Genomic DNA, 25,602 nt, shown 5'->3' with positions numbered 1-25,602 from the left:
CACAAGTTTCACGCTATCAGAAATGCTTGGTACCTGCTGGATGACAAATAACAGGGTGTAAACATCTAGAGGGAAACCCTGCAAATCTGGGGAGGTTTGAACTACATAACTCTTCAAGATCCCCGGAATCCCAACCAGATGAACTTCCTCAGAGACTCTACCCTAGCAATTCATATTAATCACCAAGCGTCAGAGTATCTAGTTCTATCCAGCCTTGGGAGGCCTCCCAAATGCAGCTATATTGGTCAATGAGCAACTGTGTTAGTGTGTGCTTTGTGCAAGAGCAGCCTAAATACTTTGCACTGAGCAAGGTGTCACCAATACTTCAACAGAAAAGAACATGGGAGCAGACAATTGAGACATTTACCCTACCTCATGTAAGGCCGGTTGCCTCACCGGGAGGCCGGACACACCCACCTCTGCACCCAGCACTTGACTCTGCACCCGGCACCAGGCTCTGCACTCAGCACCTAGCTCTGCCACATGGCTCCCCTGGAAGGCTCCAGCCGATGGAACCCTGGCTGGCTCTCGCACCGGAAAACCCACCCAACAACCCGCCAACCAATGGTGGCCCGCCCCATCCGAAACCTGCTCCCCTGGAGCCAATGAGAGCACCCAGCTGTTGCTCCTTCCTCATAGCCATAAAAACCCCAGGCCCCAGGAGGTCATCACGACTTCTCTGGCCCCCTTTCCCTGGACCATAGAACCTTGCCCGCCAGCTGAATAAATTGGCATTTAATTTTCTTATACTGGCCTCAGTTTCCTCATTTTAAACTCGGCAATAACCCTTATACTTACTATGTTGAGAAACACAAACTTGAGGTGGCAGATGATTCTGCTCTCAGGTAAAAGGCTGTAACCCTGAAGAACTTGCTTATTTTGCAAATGTTCTCATCCCAAAATCTGTATAAACACCCTCTGCATCCATTAAATAAATATAGATGCACCTGCTAAGTGCCAGTTCTCTGCTACCTGTTGAGGAGATAAAGTGATGAGTCAGGATGGGCACGGTGTCTCATGCCTGTAATCCCGCACATTGGGAGGCTGAGGAGAGAGGATTGCTTGAGGCCAGGAGTTCAAGAACGACCTGGGTAACAAAGTGAGACACCAACTTTACAAAAAATACAAAAAATTAGCCAAGAGTGGTGGCATGTGCCTGTGGACCCTACTTGGGAGGCTGAAGTAGGAAGATAGCTTGAGCCCAGCCTAGGTGGATGGTATGAGACACTGTCTCTAAAAAAATAAAATTTTTAAATAAAAAAATTTTTTAAATAATCAGGTAAGGTTTGACTTTAATTTGCTTCCATAAAGGAGGAGTGGTAAATTTTGTCTCCATTTAATGGTGCCAACACAGAAGCCAACAATGCCACGAGAGAGGAAGAGGGTGGCAAGACAGTTCCTAAGGGAGATGGAATATTTCCAGCTGGGAGTGGGGGGCATTGGAGGGCTAAGGTTGCCAAACAAAACACAGGACACCCAGTTAAATTTGTCTCTTGGCTTTAAAGATTTCTTTGGGGAAGGGGACATCACACTTCTACTTAATGAAGAGAAATCTCCAGAGGTCTTTCATTTTTTTACGTCTATTATGCCATGAATCCAGGGGGCAGAGGTTCTGGCAGTTCAGGCGCCTTCCCATTGGTTCTCACACAGTGGGTTTCTCTGGTGCTTCAGGCAAACCCAGGTACCTTTCTCTCTGGCTTTCTTGTTTTTCTGATCATTTTCCTTCATGTTTCAGGAAGCTATCTTGATTCTCAGTGCTTAACATGCTCAATCAACACATTAATTCTCTTGGCGAGAATCTTGCACCTACCCTGTTTATTTACAAAAATGCCAACAGAATGCTGGGTGGCATTGTAGACTCTTCCAATTTTACCATGGTAACACCTCTGAGGCCTTCCTTTTTGAACAGTACCCATTCCCTTGATGTCTACCATATTACCTTTCATACAGGAGGAACTCAATATTTTCTGAAAGGCCTAGAGAACATCTATCAGGTGCCTCTCCTCTTCCAGTAATTTGCCAAAGATGTGCCTGCTTCCTTTTCCCATGGCGGAAGGGAAAGCAGGTACATCTTTGGCAAATTACTGGAGGATGGCAGTTCCAACCAAAAGTCCCAGTTAAGTTTTAATTTCAGATAAACAACAAGTACTTTTTTCAGTAAAACCTTGAAAACCACTGAAGCTTAGTTTATAGGGCAGGTAGAATCTGAACTGTCATGGAGACTGGGGGCAATGCATTCCAGGCAAAATAGTAAATACAGTTTGTTTTTCCATTTTTGAGTTAAGTATCACCTTCCCATAAAAGCCTTCTCTGACCTCCTTTTTTAAAATCCTTACCTCCTGGCCTGGCATGAGGGCTCATGCCTGTAATCTCAGCACTTTGGGAGGCTGAAGCAGGTAGATCACTTGAGGTCAGGAGTTTGAGACCAGCCTGGCCAACATGTCGAGACCCCATCTTTACTAAAAATACAAAATAATAATTGTAATAATAATAATAGCCAGACATTGTAGTACATGCCTGTAATCCCAGCTACTCGGGAAGTTAAGGAAGGAGAATCACTTGAACCCAGGAAGCAGAGGTTGCAGTGAGCGGAAATGATACTACCACACTCCAACCTGGGCAACAGAGTGAGAATCCAGCTCACAAGAAAGAAAGAAAGAGAGAGAGAGAGAAAGAAAAGAAATCTCACCCTTCTGTTCCCACAGTATTTTTCTCTATAGCATTCCTCACTATATGATATATCATGTGTTTCTTTGTTTATTGTTTCTCTCTCCATTCCTGCAGGAAAAGTTGTCTATTTTTGTTCACTATTATATTCCTATGCCTTCGACAATGAATGGAATAAAGTAGGTGCTGAAAAAATATTTTTGACTGAATGAATGACAAATGAACAAGTAAATAAACCAAATTGGCAGGACTGATTTTTTCATCTTGTGACTGACACTGGAAGAATACTCAGTTTATGTTTGTTGAAATGTGAAAACACTAATATAATCCCAACCCTGATGTGGCAATCAGACTAAATGGGGACAGAAAAAGGCGATAACAAAAGAAACTACGTGATCTTAAAGAAATACGAACTTAACCAAGAATCACTAATAGTGTATGCAAAACCTGTCCCACTTCTGCCAAGCCAGGGGCTGTTGCAGTGATTGCAGTTCTCAAGTCAGAAACTGAATCACTGTGAGAGGGTGAACTTGGGCAATGATCTTACAGGCCAAGAAGGAGGCAGAGCCTCCAGCCCTCTGGGCATCCAGATTGGTCTAATTCCTTGTCCTGGGGATCGCTTTCCTCCACAGACCACATGTCCTCAGAAGGCAAACACCTTCTTTATAACAGTGTGCAAATGTACTGGTCCATTTGCACACTGTTATAAAGACATACCGGAGACTAGGTAATTTACAAAGAAAGGTTTAATTGCCTCAAAGTTCTGCATGGCTACGAAGTCCTTGGGAAACTTACAATCATGGCTGAAGGGAAAGCAGGCCCACCTTACATGGCAGCAGGCTAAAGAGTATGTGACAGAAGTGTAGGGGGAAGAGCCCCTTGTAAAACCATCAGATCTCACGAGAACTCACTCACTGTCATGCAAACAGCATGGGAGAAACTGCAACCACGATTCAATCACCTTCCACCAGGTACCTCCTTCAACACATGGGGATTACGATTCAAGATAAGATTTGGGTGGGGTACAAAGCCAAACCATTTCAACCATGTAGCATTCTGATGCTGGTTTCCTTCAGAGTGATTGCCCAGCCTGGCTGCTGTCCTTCAGAGGTAATAAAGACCAAGTGAAAGGAGGAACATGCATTCCAAGTAGAAAGGGATCATATATTAGAACAAAAATCAGAAAAGCCTACTTTTACATACCACCTGTGGGAGTCGGGAATTGTTTGGAGGTTTCTCAGATTCTGCACATGGTGGCTATGCCCCCCCACCACCTGATCTCAGGAGAAGCCTACACAAAAGCAACATCTCCTACAAATAAAGTCAGGCTTGGTTCCTGACAACCTGCTCTCGTATAACATGCTCCCTGTCAAGAAAGATGCATGCATCTCTAGATGTTAATTGACAGGTAGATTTAAGATAGGAGACTCTCAGAAAGGAGGAATCTGATGGAACTTCCACTTAACAGCTACTGCATCACTAAGACCATTTATCACTTAGCTAATACAGTCAGTGTATTCCTAATACTTTCTGAATATACAGGTCACCAAAGTGCTTTAAAAAAATTAGTAAGTGCAGATAGAGCTCTGCTTCTTAGATGGCAGTATATGTGTGCCTCTAGCCTCCTGTTTCTCTACTTCCTAGTAACCTCCAAGACCTTAATTTTCTGTTTTTAAATTGCCAATCACTGTCTTTCATGTATTTGTGACACTTAGTCTAACACTGCACGATGGTGGGGATGGGGGTGGTAGGCGCTGGAGAGGTAGAGATCAAAGGGGGAGAAAATGAAAGGATAGGAAAGGAAAGGGAAAAAAAAAAACCTAAGATATAATTGAGTCATGTTTCTATAGAAACAGTAAACAATGAGAATAGAAAACAAGGCTGGGTGTGATTGCTCACCCCTGTAATCCCAGCATTTTGGAAGGCCAAAGCAGGCAGATTATCTGAGGTCAGGAGTTCAAGACCAGCCTGGCCAACATAGTGAGACCAAATCCTTTTTCTACAGAAAAAAAAAAAAAAAAAACGTAAAAAAGCCAGACTTGATGGTGCACACCTATAATCCCAGCTACTCGGCAGGCTGAGACAGGAGAATCACTTGAACCTGGAAGGCGGAGGCTGCAGTGAGCCAAGAACACACCACTGCACTCCAGCCTGGACAACAAAATGAAGCTCCACCTCAAAAAAAGAAAAAAGAAAAACCCCACTGCAATATAAGACCCTGCTATCTTAGATCACATACCCCTTTAAAACAATGGAGACTTAAGTGGAATAAAACTGAATAGGCAAACTCTGAGCTATTTAAGGACTTGTCCAGGGTTGAAAAGAGTCTGGCACATAGTAGGCACTGGCACCTGTAATCCCAGCTACTCAGGAGACTGAGGCAGGAGAATTGCTTGAACCTGGGTGGCAGAGGTTGCAGTGAGCCAACATCTGCTCTCCAGCCTGGACGACAGAGTGAGATTCTGTCTCAAATAAATAAATATGCATCAACTGAATACATCAGTTCATTGGATTAATTTGTACATCTTGGTCAAGGGAAGTACAGTGTTCTTATTTGAAACATTTTACATCAATGGAACTAAAATATAAGAGGGAGGTTTCAATTTAACTATGACATTGAGGACAATAAAACAGTCTTTGCCCAAGCCTTGGCTCAGAGTGGGTAAGTGTGTAATACCTACAACTTGGGTGGCACGATTGCCTGGATACTAACATCTAGAAAGAATATAAAGCCTCCCCCCAGTTAATCAGTGAGACTTGGGTAACCCCTAATGGTGTTTTCCTTCTGGGCGGCCTGCCCATGTGTGATCCATTACCATGGAGCATACCGCCCAGATGGTCTTTCCCATTGACAAAACATGTTGGCAGCATGACACCATTACAATTTTGGCAGGAGATCGACATATTCCTTATGCTGATACTACAGGCTTAACTAGGCCAATGAAACCTAAGGCATTTTGTGTCATTAGTTCAGTCCTTACTCTTTCCAGAAATTATCATCACAATTATAGATGGACATCACAGCATCCATTAGGAAGGCATTTCATGATATTCCAATTACTTGGTGTTCCTCCAGAAAGAATCAAGTGCCCAGGAGATGCAGGCTGGGATGATGTGAAGGGAGGGAGAGGAAGTAGAGTGTGGAGGGGCAGGGTGCAGGGACCGAGTATTATCCCTGCCTCCTAGCCAGGGGCTTCTCTCTACAAATCTCAGTGAGCATCCCACACAAGTCAATCTAAACCTAAAATTCTTAGTGGAAAAAGGCACTGAACATGTTTCAGAATGTTCCCTACATGAGCTACATTGCCTGCTGACAGGAATCCAGCTGACAGGTAGCATGGAATCTTCCAGAGCACAGGTGAGAGCAAGTCAGAGCATCAGCTGCTAAAGTGGAGAGCAAACATGTGGGAAAATGATTTTTTAGAAATTCACACATCTAGCATTGTGGGATTTGTTGAGTCCCTTATTTGCTTTCTTTTTCTCTTTTTCCATGAAAATCGTGATTATTTGTCCTCTGCCCTGTGACAGTTATCAAGTAAAATAAAATATTGTTCAAAAAATGTTTCCTGACCATCTCCCCCATACCAGACATAGAGCTGGGTAGGCCCTGAGGATACAGAAGTGAGTAAGACACAAACCTTGTCCTCCTGGAGCTTCCCAGCCAGGACAGGAGTTCACACTCAGAATCTACATTCTTCTTCAGTACAAAGCCAAGGCTACTGATTCTCCCTCCCTCCAAGAAACACACATGGAAATCAGAAATGGACTTGCTGTAATTCATGGAATCTCCAACCCAGAACTTCTTTTTGACCCAAAGTCTGAAAGACAGTTAGTTACAATTAAAGATGTCAGTTGGCCTTACTAAGTAAAATGTCCCAAACCAATGAGCTAGAGAGGCATTAAAAAAAAAAAGTGTGCTGGCAGAAATACAGCCTACATTTCCCCAGGCATCATGAAGTTGAGAGTACAGATAATGTCATGGACACAGAAATAATACACAGCATGTTGGCTTTGGCTTTTGTTTGGTTTTGTTTTTGAGGTGGAGTTTCATTCTGTTGCCCAGGCTGGAATGCAATGGTGTGATCTCGGCTCACTGCAACTCTGCCTCCTGGGTTCAAGAGATTCTCCTCCCTCAGCCTTGTGAGTAGCTGGGATTACAGGTGCACACCACCACTCCTGGCTAATTGTTGTATTTTTAGTAGAGAGAGGATTTCACTATGTTGGTCAGGCTGGTCTCAAACACTTGACCTTGTGATCCACCCACCTCGGCCTCCCAAAGTACTGTGATTATAGGCGTGAGTCACCACACCTGGCCCTAGCATGTTGGCTTTTATTCCCACCTGCTTTAAAAAATTCAAAGCCTCCCCTACTTATATCTGGGGAATCTCAAAAGCGTGCCAGGATCAGGAGACAGTCTAGGATGCACACTTTCTGCCCCGTTCTTCTCCTTCACCTTCTGCTTGATGTCCACTTCATTGAATGTGTCTCTTTCATCACTGGTACTGTTCCTCTATTGAGAACATTCAGTCCTGTGATACCTGTACCCTCCCAAAAGATGCCAATCCTCAAAGTGCCAGAACAGCTCTGGAAAGAAGGGGTGGTTGTCTCTTGCCTATTTACATTACACATCATGTATGTCCTATGTTTCACAGGACCCTCATGGAAACAGGGCTTAGGGACCATGTGTCCCTCCCGCTTCCTCCCATGTAAGTTATCTCAATAAAATAGACATAGACTCTTGTTGGTCTCCCACCTGCCTTTCCCCACCCCCAAAAAATTAGTCATATCTGACATGTCTAAACCCAGTGGTCAGCATGGCTCAAGTTCAAGCTGGAGTCCTTGATGAAGAACCTGCTGAATCCTAGACTTCTATGAAACAGCCAATAAATATGTAGCTCATTTATTCTTAAACTAGAACACAAACTAAGTCTGTTGGATATTGGGAATACATTGATAATTTTTCTTAAAAAAACATAGTCCCACTGCTTTTAAAACTAATAAATCCGAGAGCCGCTATCTTGTGGGAGCAAAACCAATGCCTCGCTCAGAGCAGCAGCCACTGAGGTGTCCCTGGCCAGTGTCCTTCCACCTGTCCACAAGCATGGGGAACATCTTCGCCAACCTCTTCAAGGGCCTTTTTGGCAAAAAGGAAATGCGCATCCTCATGGTGGGCCTGGATGCTGCAGGGAAGACCAGGATCCTGTACAAGCTAAAGCTGGGTGAGATCGTGACCACCATTCCCACCATAGGCTTCAATGTGGAAACCGTGGAGTACAAGAACATCACCTTCACTGTGTGGGACGTGGGTGGCCAGGACAAGATCCGGCCTCTGTGGCGCCACTACTTCCAGAACACACAAGGCCTGATCTTTGTGGTGGACAGCAATGATAGAGAGCCCGTGAACAAGGCTCGTGAGGAGCTCATGAGGATGCTGGCTGAGGATGAGCTCCGGGATGCTGTCCTCCTGGTGTTCGCCAACAAGCAGGACCTGCCCAACGCCATGAATGCGGCCGAGATCACAGACAAGCTGGGGCTGCACTCCCTACGCCACAGGAACTGGTATATTCAGGCCACCTGAGCCACCAGCGGTGACGGGCTGTATGAAGGACTGGACTGGCTGTCCAATCAGCTCCGGAACCAGAAGTGAACGCGACCCCCTCCCTCTCACTCCTCTCACCCTCTGCTTTACTCTCATGTGGCAAACGTGCGGCTCCTGGTGTGAGTGCCAGAAGCTGCCTCCGTGGTTTGGTCACCGTGTGCATCGCACCGTGCTGTAAATGTGGCAGACGCAGCCTGCGGCCAGGCTTTTTATGTAATGTAAATAGTTTTCGTTCCCAATGAGGCAGTTTCTGGTACTCCTATGCAATATTACTCAGCTTTTTTTTTATTGTAAAAAGAAAAATCGACTCACTGTTCAGTGCTGAGAGGGGATGTAGGCCTGTGGGCACCTGGCCTCCAGGAGTCGATGTGTTGGGAAAGATGGGCACGTTCTTGGCTTTAGAGTTGTGTTAAAATCCATTTTGGTGGTTGGTTTTTAACCCAAACTCAGTGCATTTTTTTAAATAGTTAAAAATCCAAGTCGAGAACACTTGAACACACAGAAGGGAGACCCTGCCTAGCATAGATTTGCAGTTACAGCCTGGATGCCGGTAGCCAGCCCGGCTGTTCCCCTTGGGAATGTGAGGCGGTGGTGCAGCAGACCGTGATCAATTCTGCATGGTCACAATAGAGATCCCGCAACTCGCTTGTCCTTGGGTCACCCTGCATTCCATAGCCATGTGCTTGTTCTTGTGCCCCCATGGTTCCCAGAGGCCAGGCTGGGAGCCCACAACCGCCCCTACTCTCCTGCAGGCCGCCCCGCCCACCTTCAGGCAGCCTGTGGGAAACAGGGCCCCACCTGTCCCTCGGTCAGCATGTGGCCAGAGTGAGTCCGTCCTTCCCACTGCTCGTGCTCGCTCAGACACTTTGGCAGGATGTCTGGGGTCTCACCAGCAGGAGCACATGCAAGCCGGGCAGGCGGTCCACCTAGACCCACAGCCCCTCGGAAGCACCCCACCTCCGTGTGTGTCGGCATAGCTTTCTTTCCCTCAGCCTGCAAGGGTCCGATTTGCCATCAAAAAAGAACCTCTACTTTTTTTTTCTTTGTATTTTGATAAACTATCTTGGGGAAACCTCAGAACTGGTCTGTTTGGTGTCGTGGAACCTCTTACTGCTTTCAGTACACGATTGGTAATCAACCGTTTTGTATACTTGTTTTCAGTTTTCATTTCGACAAACAAGCACTGTAATTATAGCTATTAGAATAAAATCTCTTAACTATTAAAAAAAAACTAATAAATCCAAGACACAAATACATAATTACTAGTGAAGACAAAAGTATTATGAAAGAAATAAATAGTGATTCAAAAAAGACGTTCATAGGCTTACATCAAAACACAGCCAAAATTCAGGGGCCAGTTCAAGAGTTTTGAACAATGTTTTATTGTCTCTTTACGTGTTGACTAAGTACAAAGCTGTTGAGTTAGAACAAAACGTCATGTAGGTCATTCTTACAATTCAGTGGGTCCTACAGAAGGTAGCACCTTGAACTTTCTCATTTTAGTGATAAGCCACAAACTGCTGTTAGGTCACTGAAGAGGACTTGCAACTGCTCTCAAGTTTTTGGACTCAGAAGATTATGCTCTGCTCTTTGTGTGTGAGCTATGAGGTATTAAGTCTTTCCATCTTGGTGCTGTCTGCACATAATAATGCTCATAATTACATTATTCTGATTAGTGATTAAAAAATTAAAGGCAAGCCGGGCATGGTAGCTCATGCCTGTAATCCCAGCACTTTTGGAGGCCAAGGTGGGTGGATCACCGGAGGTCGGGAGTTCGAGATCAGCCTGACCAACGTGGAGAAGCCTCGTCTCTACTGAAAAAAAAAATACAAAAATTAGCTGGGCATGGTGGTGCATGTCTGTAATCCCAGCTACTCAGGAGGCTGAGGCGGAAGAATCTCTTGAATCCGAGAGGCGGAGGTTGCGGTCAGCCATGATCATGCCACTGCACTCCAGCCTGGGCAACAAGAGCAAAACTCCATCTCAAAAATAAAATAAAACAAAACAAATAAAATAAGATAAAATAAAATAAAATGCTAAGCCAATGTCATCCACTGACAATGTTAACCGAGGTGGATAGATATTAAGTCAGTACTGCTATATGAGCATCAGTACTTCTATATAACACCAGTACTTCCTGCTGATGTTAATGCCACGTGGAATGAAATAAAACCCACTAGAATCCAAATATGTTGTCTCTATGACTTTCTTCCTCCACATATTGCCCAAAGGAAACTAGTCTTCTCCCATGATCAGCTCTTCACAGAATGACTGGGATGACCATGGAGTATCCTCACATCTTCCCTATATTTATCAACCAAAGTTTTTATTCTTTTATGATCCCACATCAGAGATGCACAAGTTTCCTGGTGACTTTTTGTGTCAAACTCTGTATAAATTGAGTTCCCAGAGGCTGTTTACATTTAACATCACTACGGCTGTGGGTTTGCATTAGGTATTCAGTGTTTTTCTGAGGCTTTATGACAATCAATTATTTTAAAAGCTAATAACATGTCCCAGTGACTTCAATTATAACTTCAAAGAATAGTTCCCACTGGGACTATGTTGGCCACAACACATATAGAGACACATGTAGAGAATATCCTGTCTTTGTCAATGCATGATCTATATGCATTTAGTTGCCTGCCTTATAATGCATTGGGCAAACAAATCAATTAACATGCTCTTCAGTGACCAATTATTAACACATTTATTAAATTATGTCACATTAAATCAGTATTGCATTGGATACTCTTACTGATCTTGAAAACCTTACTTTCTAAAAAAAATCACAAAATTCATGCAATTATTCCAGACATTTTATACGACCCAGTATCTTCTTGTCTGAAAAAGTGTTCCTTGAAGCAATGCTCAGAGTATGCAACAAGATATTACTAAGAATTTCAGTGCAATTATGTAATATTTTTAAATTGTTAAATATTAATTGACTATTTACATACTGATTAGTGAATGCCACAACCAAATTAAAATTTCTAATAAAGTATATAGATGATATGTTTCCATCTGGAAACAAAAACTGTTAACAAAAAACTAAACAATACATTTCCAAGAAGCACACAGCTGGTACAGCAGTTAAACATGTAAATGATGATTATATATATCACATACATAATGTGATACTAATGAAATCCTGATTAATTGTGGTAGGAAATAATAAATATAATCAGAAATATGATTGGTGCTTTATCACATTACATATTGTCACAGTAAGTACTGTACTCCATCTTCCAATAGCAAAAGGAAGAAAAATATAAGTCTAGATACACACACACACACACACACACACACACACTTCCCTGTAGAAGAGCTATACATGGTAAGTTCAGGAAAGAACATTTCATAGTAGCATGGTTAGAACTTACTACTACTTCCCAATGCTGTTCAACTCCCTCTTCTAGTCCATGTTCATTCAAAAAATTTTTTTAATTGACTCACATATTGGTGGAGGAACTGGCTCTGAAAATTCCAAACTCTACCCCTTCACATGGATTTATGAAGCAATTAGAATAGGCAGTGATCCGGGGCAGGCATGGTGGCTCACACTTATAATATCAGCACTTTGGGAGGTTGAACTGGGAGCCTCTCTTCAGGCCAAAAGTTTGATGCCAGCCTAGACAACCTATGAAGATCCCATCACTACAAAAAAAGTAAAATAAAAAGAATAGGCGGTGGTTTTTTTCATGCTAACAATGCTTCCTTGTCCATCTAACAAATTCTACCCATCCTTAACATTCCAGCCCAATCACTACTTTTTTATTGATATCTTCAGTGTATCCTGCCCTGCCACACTCACCTGCCACAGTAAAAACAAACGTTTTTTACATTTATTAGTTCACTACAGAGGATATTTTCATGAATCCAAACAAATCACCAGATGAAGAGATTCACATGATGAGATCTGGAAGGGTCCTGAGTGTGGGAGCTCCTGTCCCTGAGGACTTGGCAGCATGTGGATGTGTAAGCCTCCATGTGTTTAGCTATCTGAAAGCTCCCTGGTCTTTTGGATTTTTGTGGAGGCTTCATCACACAGGCATGATTGACACGTAAGTTCCTGTTGCACCCTGCACATATCATACCCTCTGCCGTGCCCTTACGTGACTGTAATGGGATTGTTTATAAATATGTCTCCCCTCTGGTTCATAAGACTTTTAGGACTATGAATTTTATCCATGTGTTTTCAGCTTGTATCTCCGATGTTGAGCACAATACCTGGCATGGGGTGGACAAGCATTCAATAAGTAATTGTTGAATTTGTTAATTCAGTTAAATTAAAATTGATGAGAGCCTCATTTCTCATTTGTGCCAGAGATGTTGGGTAGAATTAATCTGATACTTTCACTCTTGACTTCATTGGGTCAATCTATACTTCTGTTTTATAGTTCTCAATTATTTTTGAATACTTTACTTGCCATTAACTTGGCCTAATCATGCATATTTTTATGAAAGTGTATTACCTCTCATCTGTGGCTTCTTCCTGGACACTTTTCTATACATTATAATTTTAATAATGGAGTAAAATGAATAAAAGGAAGAATGTATCATTATATGACAAAAAGAGTAAAAGCGGTAGCCCAAAAGCATGGTTCAAATCCTGGCACCTGAATTTTCAGAGGTAGGTCATTCAAGCTCTCCAAGCCTCCATTTCCTCATTTATAAAGAAAGAATAAAAGTGCCTTTCTCACAGGCAGACATCTTTGCTGTTCTGCCGCCTCTACTAGTAATACCTCCAGGTGCAGGGGAAACCCAGGCAAATAGGGTCTGGAATAGATGCCCAGCAAACCACTGAGGCCCTCTGGAAGAAGGTCCTGACTGTTAAAAGAAAAACAAACAGGAAGCAACAACAAGAATAGCATCAACAAAATGTCCTAACAGTAACTCTATCCAAAGATCAGCAGCCTCAAAGATCAAGGCTAGATAAACTCATAAAGATGAGGAAGAATCAATGAAAATGTGCTGAAAACTCAAAAAGCCAGAGTGCCTCTTCACCTCCAAATGATTAAAACAGCTTTCCAGCAAGACCACAGAACTGGGCTGAGGCTGAGATGGATGAACTGACAAAAGTAGGCTTCAGAAAGTGAGTAATAACAAACTTTGCTGAGCTAAAGGAACCTGTCCTAACCCAATGCAAAGAAGCTAAGAACCATGATAAAACATCATAGGAGCTATTGACCAGAATAACCATTTGATAGAGAATAACTTGATTGAGCTAAAAAACACAACACAAGAACTTCACAATTTAATAACAAGTACTGATAGCAGAATAGACCAAGAGGAGGAAAGAATTTCAGAGTTTGAAGACTATCCTGCTGAAATAAGACAGGCAGACAAGATTAGAGAAAAAAGAATGAAAATGAATAAACAAAATCTCCAAGAACTACAGGGCTGTGTAAAAAGACCAAACCTATGACTGCTTGAGGTACCCAAAAAAGATTAGGAGAATGGAACCAAGTTGAAAAACATACTTCAGGATATCATTCAGAAGAACTTACCCAACCTAGCGAGGTGAGGCCAACATTCAAATTCAGGAAATCCAAAGAACCACAGTAACATACTCCATTAGAAGATCAACCCCAAGACACATAATCATCAGATTCTCCAAGGCTGAAATGAAGGAAAAAATGTTAAGGGCAGCCACAGAGAAAGGCCAGACCACCCACAAAGGAAATCCCACTAGACTAACAGCAGATATCTCAGCAGAAACCCTATAAGCCAGAAGAGTGTGGGGCCAATATTCAACATTCTTAAAGAAAAGAATTATCAACCCAGAATTTTATACTTGGTAAAACTAAGCTTCATAAGTGAAGGAGAAATAAAATCCTTTTCAGACAAGCAAATGCTGAGGGAATTCATTACCACCAAGCCTGCCTTGCAAGAGCTCCAAAGGAAAGCACTAAATATGGAAAGAAAAAACCTTTACCAGCTACTACAAAAACCAGTGCCACTATGAAGCAACTACATCAACAAGTCTGCTAAATAACCAGCAAACGTCATGATAACATGATCACATTAACACATAACAATATTAACCTTAAATGTAAATAAGCTAAATGCCCCCAATTAAAAGACACAGAATGGCTATCTGGTCAAAGAGTCTAGACCTATCAGTGTGCTGTATTCAACAGACTCATCTCACATGCATAGACACACATAGGCTCAAAATAAAGGGATGGAGGAAAATTTACCAAACAAATGGAAAGCAGAAAAAAAGCAGGGGTTACAATCCCAGTTTCTGACAAAACAGACTTTAAACCAACAAAGATCAAAAAGACAAAGAAGAGTATTACATATGGTGAAGGATTCAATTCAATAAGAAAAGCTAACTATCCCAGATATATATGTACCCAATACAGGAGCACCCAGATTCATAAAACAAGTTCTTAGAGACCTACAAAGGGACTTAGACTCCCACAAAATAATAATGGGAGACTTTAACACCCAACTGTCAATATTAGATCATTGAGACAGAAAATTAACAAAGATAATAAGGATTTGAACCCAGCTCTGGATCAAGAGGACCTGATACCTACCTAGGGAACTCTCCAACCCAAAACAACAGAATATACATTCTTCTCAGCCCCATATGGCACTTATTCTAAAATCAATCACATAATTGGAAGTAAAACACTCCTCAGCAAATGCAAAAGAACTGAAATCATTATAGTCCCTCAGACCATGGTGCCATCAAATTAGAACTCAAGATAAAGAAACTCACTCAAAACCACACAACTACATGAAAATTGAACAACATGTTCCTGAATGACTCCTGGATAAATGATGGAATTAAGGGAGAAATCAAGAAGTTCTTTGAAATTGAGGAGAACAAAGAGACAACGTACCAGAATCTCTGGGTTGCAGCTAAAATAGTGTTATGAGTGAAATTTATAGCACTAAATGCCCACATCAAAAAGCTCAAAAGATCTCAAATCAACCCCCTAACATCACAACTAAAAGAACTGGAGAACCAAGAGCAAACAAATCCCAAAGCAAGCAGAAGATGAGAAATAACCAAAATCAAGCAGAACTGAAGAGACATAGACACAAAAAAACCCTTCAAAAAAATTGACAGATTCAAAGGTTTGAAAAACATAATAAAATAGATAGACCACTAGCTAGACTAAAAAAGAAGAAAAGAGAGAATAATCAAACAGACACAATCAGAAATGATAAGTGGGATATCACCACTGACCCCACAGACATAAAACAATCATCAGAAAATACCATAAACACCTCTATACTAATAAACTAGAAAATCTAGAAGAAATAAATTCCTGGATACATATACACTCCCAATACTGAAACAGGAAGAAGTTGAATCCCTAAATAGATCAATTATAAGCTCTGAAATTGAGGCAGTAATAAATGGTCTACCTATTTATTACTGAATAAAAGTTCAGGGCCAGACAGATTTACAACTGAATTGTACAAGAGCCAAAAAGAGAACCTGATACCTTTTCTTCTGAAACTATGCCAAACCATAGAAAAAGAGGGACTCCTCCCTAATTCATTTCATGAGGCCAGTATCATCCTGATACCAAAACCTGGCAGAGATACAAAAAAAAAAAAGACAAATATCTCTGATAAACATTTATGCAAAAATCCTCAATAAAATACTGACAAACTGAATCCTGCAGCTTATCAAAAAGCTATCCACCGAGATCAAGTCAGCTTCATGCAAGGCTGGTTCAACATATGCAGATCAATAAATGTGATTCATCACATAAACAGAACAAAAGACAAAAACCATATGATAATCTCAATACACACAGAAAAGGCCTTTAGTAAAATTCAACACTCCTTCATGTTAAAAACTCTCAACAAACTGGCTCAAAGTAGTAAGAGCCATTTATGAAAAACCCACAGCTAATATCATACTAAATGTGCAAAAGCTGAAAGCATTCCCTTTGAAAACCAGCACAAGGCCGGGCGCAGTGGCTCAAGCCTGTAATCTCAGCACTTTGGGAGGCTGAGATGGGTAGATCATGAATGAGGTCAAGAGATTGAGACCATCCTGGTCAACATGGTGAAACCCCGTCTGTACTAAAAATACAAAAAATTAGCTGGGCATGGTGGCGCATGCCTATAATCCCAGCTACTCGGGAGGCTGAGGCAGGAGAATTGCCTGAATCCAGGAGGCAGAGGTTGCGGTGAGCCAAGATCATACCATTGCCCTCCATCCTGGGTAACAGCAGTGAAACTCTATCTCAAAAAAAAAAAAGAAAACCAGCACAAGAATGCCCTTTCTCACCACTCCTATTCAACATAGTATTGGAATTTCTGATCCGGGCAATTAGGTAAGTGAAATAAATAAAGCATATTCAAACAGAAAAAGAGGAAGTCTCTGTTTGCAGATCACATGGTCCTATATCTAGAAAACCCTATCATCTCAGCCCAAAATCTTCTTATACTGATAAGTAACTTCAGCAAAGTCTCAGGATACAAAATCCATATGCAAAAAGCACAAGCATTCCTGTACACCAACAATAGACAAGCAGAGAGCCAATTCATGAATGAGCTCCCATTTGCAAGTGCTACAAAGATAGTAAAATACCTAGGAATAAAGCTAGCAAGGGAAGTGAAGGACCTCTTCAAGGATAACTACAAACCACTGCTCAAGGAAATAAGAAAGGACACAAACAAATGGAAAAACATTCCATCCTCCTGAAAACAAAGAATCAATTTTGTGAAAATGGCCATACTGCCCAAAATAATTTACAGATTTAATGCTATTTCCATCAAACTGCTATTAACATTCTTCACAGAATTAGAAAAAAAACTGCTTTAAAATTCAAATGGAACCAAAAAGAGCTCATATGGCCAAGACAATCCTAATCTAAAAGAACAAAGCTGGAGGCATCATGCTACCTGACTTCAAACTATGCTACAAGGCTACAGTAACCAAAACAGCATGGTACTGGTACAAAAACGAAACATAGACCAATGGAACAGAATAGAGAACTCAGAAATAAAGCCAAACATCTACAACCATCTGATCTTCAACAAACCTGATGGAAACAAGCAATAGGGAAAGGATTCCTTATTTAATAAATGGTGTGGGGAGAACTGGCTAGCCATATGCATAACACTGAAACTGGGCCCCTTCCTTACACCTTATACAAAATGTAACTCAAGATGGATCAAAGACTAAATGTAAAACCCAAAACTATAAAAACCCTAGAAGAAAATCTAGGCAACACCATTCAGGATATAGGCACGAGTGGAGATTTCATGACCAAAACATCAAAGGCAATTGCAACAAAAGTAAAAAATTGACAAATGGGATCTAATTAAACTAGAGCCTCTGCACAGCAAAAGAAACTATCATCAGAGTGAGAAGGTAACCTACAGAGCGGGAGAAAATTTTTGCAATCTACCCATCTGATAAAGGTCTAATATCCAGAGTCTACAAGAAACTTAAACTAATTTACAGGGAAAAAAAAACACATTAAAAAGTGGATAAAGGGCATGAACAGACACTTCTCAAAAGAAGACATTTTTGTGGCCAATAAGCATATAAAAAAAAAGTCAATGTGACTGATCATCAGAGAAATGCAAATCAAAACCACAGTGAGATACCATCTCACGTCAGTCAGAATGATGATTATTAAAAAGTCAAGAAACAACAGATGCTGGCGAGGTTGCAGAGAAATAGGAACATTTGTACACTGTTGCTGGGAATGTAAATTAATTCAGCCATTGTGGAAGACAGTGTGGCAACTCCTCAAAGATCTAGAACCGGAAATAACATTTGGCCCAGAAATCCCATTACTGGGTATATACCCAAAGGAATATAAATAATTCCATTATAAAGATACATGCACACATATGTTCATTGCAGCAGTATTCACAATAGCAAAGACATGGAATCAATGCAAATGCCCATCAGTGATAGACTGGATAAAGAAAATGTGGTATATACACACCATAGAATACTATGCAGATATAAAAAGGAACAAGATCATGCCTTTTGCAGGGACACAGATTGAGGTAGAAGCCATTATCCTCAGCAAACTAATGCAGGAACAGAAAATCAAACACCACATGTTCTCATTTCTAAGTGGGAGCTGAACAATGAGAACACATGGACACGGGGGAGGAGAACGACACACACTGGTACCTGTCAGGGGCGGGTGGGAGGCACAGGGAGGGAGAGCATCAGGATAAATAGCTAACTTATGCTGGGTTTAATACCTAGGTGATGCCTTGCTAGGTGCAGCAAACCACCATGTCACTTGTTTACCTATATAACAAACCTGTACATCCTGCACATGTATCCCAGAACATAAAATAAAATACTTTTCGAAGTCCTCCTCTAAGTATGGTGGTAGGAATCAGCCATTATGTAGCAAGCTGTGACACAGCATCTGATGTCCAGTAGATGGCCATAAACCATAGCACTACAGTACATGTGAAAGCACTTCCTAAGCTTTAAAGCACTGTACAAATATTGGTTATAGCATTACCCCCAATCTTATTCCTTCATATCTAACCTTATCATAATTGTAATATATAGAAAAGTATCCAGGAAGAAGTCATAGTAAAGCTCAATACTACTGTCATAGTAAATAAGGAACAAAAGAAAAGGAATACAGTGCACACCTGATTATTGCTTTTTGTTATATTTATGTTCTTTGTAAATGAAAAGTTTCCTTCCCTTTACCAGCTAAATGAGTCCTGTGATGATTTCAAACACTTTTTCTACCCTTAGATGTCCCTTAATACAATGACTATCACTTCCAAAGCCATAACTTCCACTGTAGCCTCTGTAACTCTGGGTCTGCTCATCCCACTCCTCTTAGTCCATTTGGGCTGTTATAACAAAATACCAAGGACTGGGTAGCTTCCAGCAAAGATTTATATCTGACAGTCCTAAAGGCTGAGAACTCAAAGATCAAAGCACCAGCCGACTCAGTGCTTACTGCTTTCCCATAGATGGCGCTTTCTCTCCATTTTCTCACGTGGTGAAAGGGACTAGCTAGCTCTCTGGAGTCTCTTTTGAAGATATTAATCCCATTCATGAGGCCTCATGACTAATAATCTCCCAAAGGCCCCCACCTCTTAATGCAATCACATTGAGGATTAGGTATCACCATGTGACTTTTGGGAGACACAAACATTCAGATCGTAGCACACTCCAAAGGTTGGAAATGAGGCCAACACACAGCTGAACAGGAGCTTCACTTAAGGCACTTTGGAATGTAAATAACCAAACCTAATTCCAGCTAGTTCATCAAAAAAGCAGTTAGGCTTCCAGATAGAAGTGAAATTGAAAACTAGAACTACCTTAGGAATCCAGGAAAGGTGTTTTTTTCATTTCGCATCTCTGCTTCTCTTTACCTGCCTGATTCAATCATTCTTCATTCTCTATGATCTGTTTTCTCAATTTGTCAGTTCATAGCCATCAACCCCCTGCAATTCCACCTCTCCCTGCCCCACCAGTGCTCAGTTTTCACATGGCCATCAGTTCCAGACACACACAGATATTAACTAAATTGAGTTTGCACTCTGTTCTCATCAGCACTAGTGGAAAAAAGATAGGAGAGCATCCCAAGCTGTAAATGTGGGAATCAGAATGGCCCCTGTGGATGGACAGGAAGTTCTCAGGAGCCATGTGGATTGCAGAGATAATCAGATATACCTGCATGGAATATAGGTTTGCACAAAGTAATGTGTTTGAGAGTCTAGAGTATAAGAAATTAAGTAATACCAGAATCAATCAAATCAAGTTACAGATTTTACTGCCTTTACCTACCACCCCATCCCCCTGGACAATGGTAGCTCAGGTTTTAAAGCATCAATAAGTTGTAAGACAAGTACCATTTGTCTTTATTCTATTTAGACCATCCTCTGCCTGCTAAGTTGCCTTGTTAGCTCTACTTCTGATCTTTGGAAGAAGACTAGATAATAGAAAAAGTAGCCCTCCATCTGAGCTTGTAACCATCTAAAGAAAAACTGATCAATCTTCTTCCAACCGTCTTGCTAGAAAAATCCCTTCCTTGTCCACACACACACAGCCCAAATGCAAGGTGAGATCCTGATAATATAGGGAGTGGCTGAGTTGTGGAAGGAAAGCAAATCCATGACCAATCTTGGTGAGTTTTTTCCTCAAGCTGTGCAGTGATTAAACACACCCCTGTTACGTGAATAATAACTTAATAATCATGCTAATATGCAATTACAAATGGAGGTGAGTGCACCAAAGGAATAATACTTTAAGAGCACCTAAGAAAAGGATATGACCTAGAATGGAGGGTCAGGGATGGTTTTTCCTGAGAAAATGGCATTCGAGCTTTATTTTCTTTTTTTTTTTTTTTTTTTAATGTTAATTCACTTTATTTTTCTTGTATAAAAGCCCTATGTTGTAGCCACAGCTGGAGCTTGGGTCCTCTGCACGGAGACTCTGGTGTGGGTCTTGACAAGGTGGTCAGTGAATTCCTGATAGGGAGACTTGGTGAACACTGTCTCCTTCCAGAGATCGGGGGTCAGGTAGCTGTAAGTCTTAGAGATGGCATCAAAGGTGGCCTTGGCAAAGCTGCCCAAGGTGGCAGTGCAGCCCCTAGCTGAGGTGTAGCAGTCATCGATACCAGCCATCATAAGCAGCTTCTTAGGCACAGGTGCTGAGACGATGCCAGTACCCCTGGGCGCGGGGATGAGACGCACCAGCACAGAACCACAGCGGCCTGTCACCTTGCAAGGGACGGTGTGGGGCTTGCCATCTTGTTCCCCCAGTAGCCTCTGCGCACGGGGACAATGGAGAGCTTGGCCAGGATGATGGCCCCACGGATGGCAGTGGCCACCTCCTTGGAACACTTAACACCCAGACCGACGTGACCATTGTAGTCCCCAATAGCAACAAACGCCTTGAACCTGGTGCGCTGGCCAGCACGGGTCTGCTTCTGCACCGGCATAATCTTCAAAACCTCATCCTTGAGAGAGGCCCCCAGGAAAAAGTCAATGATTTCAGATTCCTTGATGGGCAGAGAGAAAAGATAGATCTCCTCCAGAGATTTAATCTTCATGTCTTTGACCAGGCGGCCCAACTTGGTGACAGGCATCCATTCCTTATCCTCGGCTTTGCCTCCGCGAGCTCCGCGGCCTCGGCCCCGGCCCCGTCCACGGCCGCGACCCCGGCCCCGGATGCCACTGCCGAAACCTCCGCGGAAGCCACCGCGGTTCCCCATCCCGGGGCCCCCGGGGCCTCCGGGCCCCCCCGCTGCACCGGCGTCATCCGCCATTTGGTGTTTTATTGGAGAAGAAGCTCGAGCTTTATTTTCAATGAAAGTGGGAGTTAACTAGGCAAAGGTAAGAAGAGCATGGCAATGTGAGGACCATGGTGTGTTCTAAGAGCTGCACAAGTCAGTGTGGGCTGCAGAAGGGAAGGTAGTTCAAGGTAAGGCTGGGAGGAAACTGCAGATCATGTAAGGACTAGTAAGTCAGGTTAAGAATGTTGGTAGAGGGCCGGGCGCGGTGGCTCACGCCTGTAATCCCAGCACTTTGGGAGGCTGACGCAGGTGGATCACGCGGTCAAGAGATCGAGACCATCCTGGTCAACATGGTGAAACCCCGTCTCTATTAAAAATACAAAAAATTAGCTGGGCACGGTGGTGCGTGCCTGTAATCCCAGCTACTCAGGAGGCTGAGGCAGGAGAATTGCCTGAACCCAGGAGGCGGAGGTTGCGGTGAGCCGAGATCACGCCATTGCACTCCAGCCTGGGTAACAAGAGCGAAACTCCGTCTCAAAAAAAAAAAAAAAAAAAAAAAGAACGTTGGTAGATAGCCCAGGAAAGATGGATTGGAAGCCATAGAAGGAATTTAAGGTGTGAAAAGATCCTTTAGGTTGTAGTGTGGAAAATGGATGAAGAGACATCAGAGTGAAGGCAAGGAGGTCATTCCGGGAATCCAATCAAGAGTTAATAGGCAAAAACTAACGGGTTTCTTCTGCTCTTCCCAACTTGTTTCTGGTCCTTCATATGAACTTAGACCTCAAAAAGCCCTTGACATTGTGAATGACTTCATTCCCACTTCTATAGTCAGTTCTCTCATTATTGTCATTGTTTGTTTTAGGACCTTAACATTTTAATTCTGTCCTATATCTCTTTCCCTTTAAAAAAAAAAAAAAAAAAAAAAAAAAACTCTTCCTATTTATAACAACCATCTTGAATTTTAAAATATACACTAACACAATTTAACATCCCATGCTTATATTTACCCACATTCCTGACCCTGTCTTATTCTGAGAGATTTCTCCTCTTCTCAGTTTCTTATTATTCACAGAGTGTTATCCTTGGTTCTAAGTTATGCACTTTGAGGATCATTAAAATACAAGGTGTCCAGAGAATAATAAACCAAGATAGTGAATAAACCTCAAACACAGGAGATTTGTGAAAACTATCAATCTTTTGCTTAACAAAGGGAAACCTTTGGGATTGAAATGGCAGATGCCTTCCAAATGCTATCACTAGAAATAAGTAGCAATTTCTTTTTCCTGAGTCACCCAAATGGTCGAAAACAGGACTAATTGTAGAATACCAAATGTGTACAAATGCATGCTTAAATATAGCAACCTTAGATCGTTCTGTTTATTGTCTGAAAGTGGAATAGGCTATTTTGAGATGCGGTGAACTTTCAATCCTTGGACATATTTAAATAGAATCTGACAGTCACATGACAAAAAGTTGAGGAGCATCAAGCACCAGATGAAGCTGAAACTGGTGCTTCCAGTCCTGGTCAACCTCGAATCTTCCCCCCTAGTGCCTCTGTTGTTCCATCAGCAACAGTGGACATGGACATGGGTCTTATTTTTAGGTCCCAGGTGACTTAGAGGAGACCACATCCCTGAGAGAGTCAGACTGGTGCAAGTTGTGAGTGTGTGTTTAGGTAACTGCATTTCGAAAAAGTGTCTCCTTTTATTTCTTTGGTTAATCATTGGTTCCAATTATCTAAATTTCAGTCCCTTCCATTAGCACAGATTATCATTTAACTATAACACTTGATGCATACTTCTTGCTGCTGATTTACATAAGACAGTTACCCTTAAATCAGTCATCAAATTGGTAAAAGACAAACTGTTATTTTAAAACACATTTTTAAACAAGATTCGTCAGGAAAAACCTATGTAGACCTTAATTTCTTTTAAAAACCCCCTTTTATGTGCTTCAGATAAGCAGATTTGGTGATATTTATTTAAATTTGGCATGCCTATGAATTACAACATAATATTTGGTAATGAGTAGGTTCTGGTTACAAGTTTCTTTTCCAACACCTGGACAATTTAGCCCTAAAAGAAAAAAGCAAAGAAGTTGGTCATGACGACATGACCCTAAAGCTTAATTCAGTCATTCTATTCTACCTTTTCCTCATCTCCCAGACACACAAGAACAACAGTACTAATTACTGCTCTGAAGATGTATTAAATTTCCAGTGTTCAGCTCTATATATGGATATGGCTTAAGCAACCTAAGGAAGCAGAAGTTCTGCCTCCCCCTCACTCTGTAGATACATAAATGCTCATGTTAAAAATCCCTTCCATCAAAATAGCTAGAAAAGAATAATTCAAATGTTTCTAGCATCAGGAAAAAGATAAATATTTAAGATGATGAATATCTCAATTACCTTGATTTGAAAATCTTTACACATTATACGAATGTATCGAACTATCACAAGTACCCTGTAAATATGTGCATCTCTTATATTTCAATTTTTTAAATCCCTTATTTATATCCTGCTTTCACCACCTTCACTCTCAGTGCTTACGAGAAAACATCCTCTTTTGTTATTACGTGTCACTCTTGCTTCCTTTTTGCTTTAAACTCTTAGCCGCTCTTCCATTCCCTCTGCTGTGTGTGTGTGTGTCTATACCTATACGCACATATGCCTGTTTCCCTGACATTTCAGTCCAATATTCCAAGTGTATCTCTTTCCACACCCCTGTTTTTGTCTAACAATCAGGTCAGAGGAAGTGGAGGGAGAACAACAAATAGTTACGGACCAAAACATTCAGATAATGACCTGTCTTTTAACTTTAGTTAGAGTAATGCCTGGTACTTTTGGGTATTTATACTTTTCATCTTTAAAAATGTTTCTTAGAACATCCGCAGAACTTGCATGACTATTAAATACAGTAAGAGCATAAATTTTAGAAATGATAAACTTGGGTTTTAAAGTAAGATAATATTCATATAGTCAGATAATACACATATTGGGAGAAGCATCGTGCACTGCTGTTGGCATGGCATGTTATATACAGCCATTTGGGAAACAATCTGGTAGTACCTAGTGAAATTTAGTAATATAACACATACAGTCCAGCAGATCCATTCTGGGCATACACCCCGTATGTCCACGGTACATAATGTAATGTTTGAGAAGATATTCATTGAGACATTGTGATAGCAGGGAATTAGAGGCAACTTAGGTGTTTATCACTATTGAAAGGTTATATAAAGTATAGTGGATTCATATTACAGAATACCAATCAAGAGTCTTCAGAAAGAAACTGGACTGATATGCAACATTAATAGATAGTATAAACCTAGTTAATACAGAAAAATCAGAAACAGAATGAAACTTATAGCCAAATTTTTGCTTATATATTAAAAACACATACATCCACAAATACCAGTATATTTTTATAAAGATTTATACATATCTTAAATATACAAATATAAAAATTGATGTCTATCAGCTAGGAGAAGTAGACAGCTGAAAAGAAAAAATGAAAAAATAAAATAGGGACATTTCACAATCAACAGTAACATCGACTGTGAACTGAGAACTGTGACTCAATTAGGTCCACTTGAAGTTTAATAAATTTTAAAAATATACAATAAAATGAATTTTAAAAATATACAGTAAAAATAATTTTTATGGCATACATACTATACAAATGTTTAAACTCATAAGGGTATAAAAGAATCACTTTTCATAAGCTTCTGGTACGCCAGGCGCATTCATTTTCTATTGCTGCATAGCAAAATATAGGGCCCAGCGCACGGCAAATATATATTACCCTTCCTTTCTTGTGCACTTTATCAACTATTTCATGAGATAAATCATACCAAAAAAGATCATTCTGGATCTTCCAAACGAGTTGAGGGAAAAGGGGTGTCCATAGAAGACTAATAAAGATAGGAAGATAAGTAACTTTGAATAGTGTCCCTGTTTGCTCCCTGATCAAATTGGCCACTCTGTTTCCTATGGCCTAATCCTGTCCAATTTGATTGTCTTGATCAAGATCTATTCCTCTTCCCATGATCTTTATTAATTGAAACATACGCCCTCAAATCCATCCTCTCTGTGTCTTTCAAGAGGATGTATAG

The 25,602-nt window shown here is 41.3% G+C and overlaps 1 protein-coding gene and 1 pseudogene across 2 annotated transcripts; one reads left to right on the top strand and one right to left on the bottom strand.

Moving 5' to 3' along the window:
* The first annotated feature begins 7,726 nt into the window (after window positions 1-7,726).
* On the top strand, window positions 7,727-9,268 carry LOC100894884 (ADP-ribosylation factor 1 pseudogene; annotated as a pseudogene). Its single transcript, XR_013526119.1, has one exon. The product of XR_013526119.1 is annotated as an ADP-ribosylation factor 1 pseudogene (transcript).
* An 11,306-nt stretch (window positions 9,269-20,574) lies between these two features.
* LOC100402290 (small ribosomal subunit protein uS5-like) lies at window positions 20,575-21,543 on the bottom strand. Its single transcript, XM_078348442.1, is given in 2 exon segments — window positions 20,575-21,000; window positions 21,003-21,543. Coding segments are annotated over 2 exon segments (879 nt in total). The 5' UTR covers window positions 21,520-21,543; the 3' UTR covers window positions 20,575-20,638.
* Between the last annotated feature and the right edge of the window lie 4,059 nt (window positions 21,544-25,602).

This window comes from Callithrix jacchus, chromosome 14 (genome assembly GCF_049354715.1).
Source record: "Callithrix jacchus isolate 240 chromosome 14, calJac240_pri, whole genome shotgun sequence".
Lineage (NCBI taxonomy): Eukaryota > Metazoa > Chordata > Mammalia > Primates > Cebidae > Callithrix > Callithrix jacchus.
The sequence above is the reverse complement of the archived record's forward strand: the minus strand, read 5'-3'. Positions and strand labels throughout refer to the sequence as shown.